The 7,558-nt window shown below is 38.5% G+C and overlaps 1 protein-coding gene across 1 annotated transcript; it reads left to right on the top strand.

Annotated features, from left to right (window-relative positions):
- The first annotated feature begins 752 nt into the window (after positions 1-752).
- LOC106493614 (ovomucoid-like) lies at positions 753-5,709 on the top strand. The gene is made up of 4 exons (XM_013953681.2): positions 753-816; positions 2,749-2,768; positions 5,002-5,129; positions 5,664-5,709. Exons 1-4 carry the CDS (start codon positions 753-755, stop codon positions 5,707-5,709), a joined length of 258 nt encoding a protein of 85 aa, XP_013809135.2.
- Positions 5,710-7,558: the final 1,849 nt, after the last annotated feature.

Here is a 7,558-nt window from a genome sequence, read left to right as displayed (position 1 = left end):
CTGCTCCCCAAATTGATGACCGGAACTTTTAAAGCAGAACATTCAGAGAGGGTATATATGCAAAACATAGACTTTTCCAAGCAGCTACGAAACTACTCCCACAAAGCAGTTTGAAAGGATTCAGTGCACAGCTAAACTGACCAGCTCTCTGGAATTCAATTTCCATGCATAGCACTTCAGTGGAAATATTCACCAGCCCACATGAGCTTAGGAAGGCCATCACCTCTATGCACAACTAGTGACAAGAGTCTCTAAAATCTGAAGAGAATAGGAATTAAGCATTTAAGTTTTACTACTTTGAATCTTTTTGAATGCATCCAGTGGTGATCTTTTTCTTTTTTTTCCTCTGGGAATTATGCTCAGCTGTAAGAGTCAATATGGCAATAACAGATCAGCAATAAGTAACCACCTTACTGAGTCACTCCTTTAACTTGTGGAGATGGAACAGTTAATTAGGCAAGGGCATTAGCCAAAATACAATATATCTCCTTTATCAACACAATCCATGCTATGACTCTTGGCCCTGTACTTATAGACCTTCATGCTGTAAAGAAGACATTCTTACTGACACTACCCACGGGCAACACCTTCTTCCAATTACCTTCTACAATGAGATTTCATCATCAGGGTGCCTGCTCTTTGTGTACTTACATATACATATATATACACTCACAGATACATGAATATACATTCAAGCGAAGTGCAGTGGGACACTTAGAGCACAGATTGGCTGTGGAACAGGTCAAAAACCTATGTCTGCTATGAAGATAACAGGCATTTTTGTGCTCCTCACCTTGGCAGTTCTTTGCTTAGCAAGTGAGTAACCTTTTTTACTCCATGATATGTTATAGTTCTAATGTTCAAACACTGGAAACTGCTCAATCTTGTAAGATAGTAAGCAGTAGTTGCTGGGCTTTGGTGGCAGCTTAGCATGTGAAATTTTATGTTTGTGCACTATTGAGCAAGCAATATTTCACCAGCTTTAAAGTCGTCAACTTGAATAGATGAAACCTATTCCTTGTTGGTAGTGCAAATCAGGGTTGCATTTTGCATTGCAACTAAAAAGTGTTACAGAAAAACAAAAACAACTGTAAACCCTCAGAATTAAGTCAGGTTTTTACTTAATCATTTTTTCTCCCATCTGAGCGGAGAACTTGGACTTGATGAGGTCCTTCTCCTGCCACACTAAGCAAGCAGGAGTTAGCTGATTATGCACTGGCACATAACTTGGCTGTGAATAACCTCTTCATGATGTTAGTTTGCTGGGCTGGAGACAGATTTGAGATGTAGGAGCATGCAGGTTGCTCTATTGATAAAATATGGAGCTGGGAGGAATTTCTTGACCCTTCACTTCGTAATTTTTTATTTTGGAAAATGTCAATTTTAATGAAACAGAATGTTTTTGGTGGAGATTGTTCTTTCAAATAATGTTTCAGTAACTCCAGCAAAAGAAATTCTTGCTTTCTAAGAGAACTCCACTGAATCTCTCTCTTGAATTTTCTAGTTTATTTTGTCTGCTTTATAACTTTATGGATAAATACTTTTTGAACCAGATCTTTTTTGCTTTTAGTCCCCCAAACACAGTTGGTACTAAAAGGTTACCAGAGAAAACTAACATCTAAATGTTTTTGTGGAGGTGGGCTAAATCTGATTCAGTTCCAGGATGATGAAAACTCAGTCAAAATTCTGGTGACATAGACTGAAACTTGACATGGTGTGTTATTTATGCTAGTCTTTTTATCTTAGATGACTCTATTTGATCACAAGATATGAGCAGCTCCATGAAAGTGAGTTTCAATAAAAAGCTTCAAAGATCCAAAACAACTGTATTTAGCCAAAACCACAAATGCTATAGCTGTATAGGCCTTTATATCATATGCCATTTCCTTCCTGCTCCTTCTGTACAGAAGCATCTGTCCAATAACCTTTATCCTTTGGAAGATATAGAATGACTATTACAGGACAGGAGAAGAACAAAATACATTCCTAAAGACAGTAATGAATGTGTCACCTTAATGGAAATGTGCCACTGTTATTTGATTACTTTCTGAGAGCTGTAATTATCATTGATTAGCTCTTTGGAATAGCTCTTTGAAGCCCCACCTAAGATCAGGGCTCCACTGTATTAGACACCACATGTATACAAATAGGATCTAATTCTTCTACCGAACAGTTTAGAATCCATATGGATCGGCATGGGAAAACACTTTTTAAAGTGGTATCACAATCTGAATTTCAGTATCATCGTAATCTATATATTTGGTATTATATTTTAATGAAGATACTATCCTTGTTACAGATAGAAAATCAAGGTATAAAGGACCATGTGACTTGCTTGTAGCCATATATGATTTTTTGATAGAACCGGGAATTCAAATCCTGTCATGCTCAACAATTGGTTCATCCTGAACAGACTGGCCATTGAACATAATATTGACTCTTGCATCTTTATTCTTTCTGTGATGAAAAGGGGAACAATAGACTCCATTCCCTCTGACAGCAAAGGCTGTTCTAGCTGCTGACACGGATTTCTAATGTAAACAATACAGTAAGGTCCACTTGTTTAGTAGGTTCTGACACATGTATTTTATTAAACACTGAAAAATGATGTCAGTATTTACTTTCAAGGAGGTAAGAGCCTTGGTGCTGTGAGAAGGTACTAAAGAAACCATCCAAGTTGCAAACTGAATGTCCATCAATGATTTTTTTTTTTTAATTTTATCTTTTGTTATTCTGTTTCTGTTCCAGATGCTGCCAAAAAGGATGAGGTGAGTCATTTTCCCCTTTGTTTATGGATAAAGACAAATAGTTTGTAACGGCAGTGCATCATGATCCATGAGGTCAGAAAAGACCTATTAAACACTAAGTAAATGCTACAGAAATCAGAGAGAAATCCCTGAGTTTGAGATATGTGGTTTCCTCATAGTTGCCATGAGAACTTGCAGATGCTACTACGTGTAACGCAGTATGCGGTTGGACAGTGTAAGAAACTGGGCAAGGGGAAATTTTAAGTGGGAGAAATCAAGACATTTGATACTTGACTGGTGAAGACACTATAAGACTTCCTTGGTGACTTTCAGATCCTAAACCATGTCCCTAGAGATTTTAATTTTTCCCTATGCTGGAGTATCCATGCTGGAGTCCACCTCTGAAAGAAATGTGTTACTGAGTAAAAAAAATGCATACTGATTTTGAGAAGAGACAAGCCCTTGGGATGTTCAGGAGACAGCAGAAGGGTGTAGAAGTTCACACACACACAATTAGTCCCATACTAGCACAACATACACAACTTCTGGTGCCTGAACATACACTAAGACATCCACTCTTGTCCAGGAAGAGCCTGTTCCATTCTGTCTGTGTCAAACCAAATAACTTCCCCATTTTACCAATTGTGACATGGATATATGGGGCAAATTCACCTGGTCTCGAGCTTTTTATTAGATGGCCTTTGTCTCCCACCAGTTGCTGTTTGACTAGTTTTAAAATGATAAAATGTAAGCTACAGAGATTTCTTCCCATGCCACTGCCTCTGCTGGACTATGTTGTGGAAACCTGACATCTGTGTCAGGTCTCTGACCTGCTTTTGTGATTGGGGCTGGGTGTGCTCCTCCTGCTTTCCAGCCACAGTGTTTGAAACATGCGAGCACCCAGGCCAGGGATTTGGAGGAGAAAAAAAGGACCAAATGAAGGAAGATCTAGCTTAACTAATGTCCCATGTGTTTTTCTTATGGCATACCGTGTTTGAGCCCATAATACTTAAAAGAGTGATTGGCTAATGACCCTTTTGCCAGTGGAGACCACTAAGTCAGCTCTCTCAGTCTGTGCTGCAGCCATGTCACAGGGTCTGGGCTGCTGAAGGAGGTGACCACACACAGAGAGTGGGGACACTCTCTGCCCACATGCAGGCCCTGGACAATGACTGGCATATAACCAATCATATAAGCTGACAGAAATTCCAGTTTTTGCTTGAAATAATACCCCTGCCTTCACTAAAAGGTAGAATGGAGGGGAAAAAAACAGGCCCTAACAAGAGAACTGCAAAGCCAGGATCTGTCTTAACTACATAGATTTATACTACATATTTTGGATAGATTTTCAGAAAGAAAAAGCTCCAGTCATAGTGTCCCTTCAAAGAATATTGTACTTCAAATTGTTCAAGATGCACACGTAGTGACTGGAAGCAAAAAGAGCTTAACTGATCTTAGTTACTACAACAGCACCTAAAAGGAGAGGTGATATTGCAGGCAGACAAACTCAGGCTTTCAAAGATGACAAACAGCAGATTAAAGTGAATATGTGAACTGCACAAGAAACTCCTTGTTTGTCAAAGACCAGGAAGGATATTCGCTTGACAGAAGAAGAGTAAGCTTCAAAAGTGGGACAGGAGCTCTTTCAGTCATTTCTTTTATTAGTTTGTATTCCCATTTTTATATACAAGTCTGTAAATAAAGTGATATGAAGTGTATATAAAGTGATTCCACTATCAGAAGAGGACATTTCAACAATTCCTTTTCATGCTAATGCCTACATGGGCTTTGCCTTAATTTTGTTTGGGTAGATCCTTTCACCATTGTAAAAAGTGTCAGGAGCTACTACATGCGTGATAAAGAGACAGAAACCCTTCACATCTTTGAAAACTAATCTCACCAGAATTTACTGACAGCTATGACCAGTTAGAAAAAACTGTGAGGACTCTGCTTTTTGGTAGATGAAAAGAGGCTATATTTTTTACAGTGATTGTATTTTTGTTCAGGCAGACAGCAAAGTCCGGAAGGTACTCATTACGTGACACTGCTAGCATCATGTACACCTCTATCAGAAGGAACATTTCTTTTCTGAGAGACATAGGTTCAGCTAGAGTAGATGCTGGAGCCCTGCTGACTGTGCTGCTCTATAGCAGCTAACAAGCTTGTCCAAAAATTTCATATATCCCTTATTTCTGTAGGTGAAAAGAGAATGTGAGAAAGATGGATTCAAAGGAAAATGATACTGTATTTGCAGGTAGACTGCAGTGAATACAAGAGTTTACAGACAAGAAGACCTATTTACTGTGAAAGGCTCTATCAACCTTTTTGCGGCTCTGATGGGAAAACCTATAACAACAAATGTTCCTTCTGTAAAGCAGTTCTGTAAGTACAGTACTAAGTAATTACTCCTGAATAAGCCAAAATCTGTGATTAGCTGGGTTTGCTGGTATTTCCATTCAACCCAAGTGCTGTCATTTTGTTCAGGGTCTCTACTCTGCTGCTTCTTTGCTTAATTTTTATAGACTAATTGCTTCTCCCAACAGTAAGGTCCAATTGATCTAAACAAATGACCTTGCTATTTCTGTAAGCAACTTCCCATTCTAGCAGGAATTGTAAAGCTTGAACAGTAAAAAGAAGAGTCCAATGTGCAAAATCTTGCTAACAAGGCACCTGACCCAACTTAGGTCATGTAAGAATTCAAAAATGGTATTGGAAACATCAGAAAAATTTTCCTGTGGAATAAAATACATAATTTTTAAAAGAAAATCTTTTATAAGTCAGTGTCTTACTTTCTGCTGCAAGTGTTTATAGGGTCTTCTCTGTTAGCAAGTTATTGTCTTCAGGACTTCAGGAAGATTTTAGTTCATAATATTAAGCTTACTCTCTGTTATGTCTATGTCCTTCTTTCCTTTACAGGAGAAGCAGAGGTGCTTTACACATGAAGCAAGCAGGTGCATGCTGAATGGATTCTGGGTGACAGAGAAGAGTGCTGAGAACAGCTTTATACTGCCATCTCACGATCTCTTAATTTAATTTCACTCATCCCGCCTGTTCTGATGATGGCACACAAAGCAAGAACTAGCCTTTTCAGCTGTACTCTGTCTTTTGATGCTTCTCTCTGCTCCATAGTATTGGGATTGACACTCTGTCCTTCCTGCAAAACACTCTTCTTCAGGATTCTCATGAGCATCTCTGTTTCTGCAGCTAGTTGATTTTCATGTGAGCACTTAATTAATTAATTAATTTACCTCCACAGTGACGGTTCAAATTTGCTAGCATTCCCAACTGATTCTATTCAATAGAAGCCAGTACAGGCATTGTCTCAGCTTTTCTTGTGGGTGAAGTGTTTCCTCTCATTTACCCAGAAATCTTTGCAAGTACTTCTTTTCAAGGGCTTCAGTTTTCCTAATGCTTTGACTCTTCCAGCTCTAGAATTTGTAGCTACATTTTAAATTGTCTTTTTTCTTCCAACTTTGTACAATTCTGATTCATTTTTGTTGTTTAGCTTCTTAGTTTGCATGTTTATTAAAATAAACATTGACATGTGTTTTATGCCCATGCTCCTCTTTCTAGAGAACAAGTTTATTGCATTCATTATTCATAAATGACCTATTTCCACATAATAGAAAATAATTATAGAGTTTAGCCAGGCTAAGAAAGTCAAATTACCAAGGACAAAGTTGTAATACTAAGAATATACACTAGATGGCCCCACGTTATTGGCATTTACCCTGCAATCTGGGTCTTTTTTTCTTCAAATGAAACAAACCCGGTAAACTGTAAGAGTGTGTAAGCTTCATAGCAGTGTCTCTGTTAAATCCTGTCCATTTAAATGTGTTCATTAATGACTCTTTTCAGTTCTGATAAATTAGCTTCTTTCAGACCTGAAGAAATTTCTGTTTTGCTCTTAGTTATTATCTCTTATTACTAAGCTGGATTATGTCTTTTATACTTGAATAGTCAGCCAATCAGGGAATACATTTTCCAGAATTAAAGCTTATGAATGACTAGTTTTACTGGGCTTACACAGGAAGAAAATTTTGGACCTGGAACATAAGTATCAGTTGGGCTGGAATAAGACTGATACTTCAAAAGAATGAAAATGAGGAAAGAAACTCATGTCCTTGTCTTTGCAGGCAAGACGACAAATTGGCTAGCCACTCCCCTGCCTGGCTGTTTTGCTGTAATATCAGGCAGACTGCAGGCTGTAACAGAAAGACCAAGAGGATATCTTAGTCCATTGTGTTAGTATGAGTGCTTTTTCCTGGCAGAGCTGAGAACATCACCCTTGCTCCCTGTAGAGGTGAAGAGGCTTTTGGAATTGAACCCATGCTGATAATGACCAAAGAGAGTCTTTCACAGGCTGCTTCTTTACCAAGGAATTAAACAGTGCCAGGACATGGTCCTGAGCACTGGAACTCAACATCTTTACGTTGAAAATGTTGGCATGGCTCTGGCATGATCTCGTCTTGGATCAAAACTCTTTCAAAAAGTTCTCAGGCTCATCTTGATAGGCAGCACAGGCTAGGGACTATTCCTGGATAGGAAACTGGATGCAGCCACCCTGTTTTGGAAGCTATAAATAATTTCATAGCATAGATCTGACTTGACTCTCCCAGCCGGCCTCTGGATCAGAAAGGGACTGTTTAATTTACTAGTACACACAGATGTAACCCCGGTCTTTAGTTTGATTTATAACGTGAACTGGTTGAATTATTTTATTCTCATTGCCTATTACACTCACTAAACAGAAGAAAAACCTCTGTTATTTGAAGTCAATTGTGCTGATTCTAGCTACTAAGTAAACTATA

This window comes from Apteryx mantelli, chromosome 14 (genome assembly GCF_036417845.1).
Source record: "Apteryx mantelli isolate bAptMan1 chromosome 14, bAptMan1.hap1, whole genome shotgun sequence".
In the NCBI taxonomy this organism is placed as follows: Eukaryota; Metazoa; Chordata; class Aves; order Apterygiformes; family Apterygidae; genus Apteryx; species Apteryx mantelli.
This window is presented reverse-complemented; position numbering and strand designations above follow the sequence as displayed.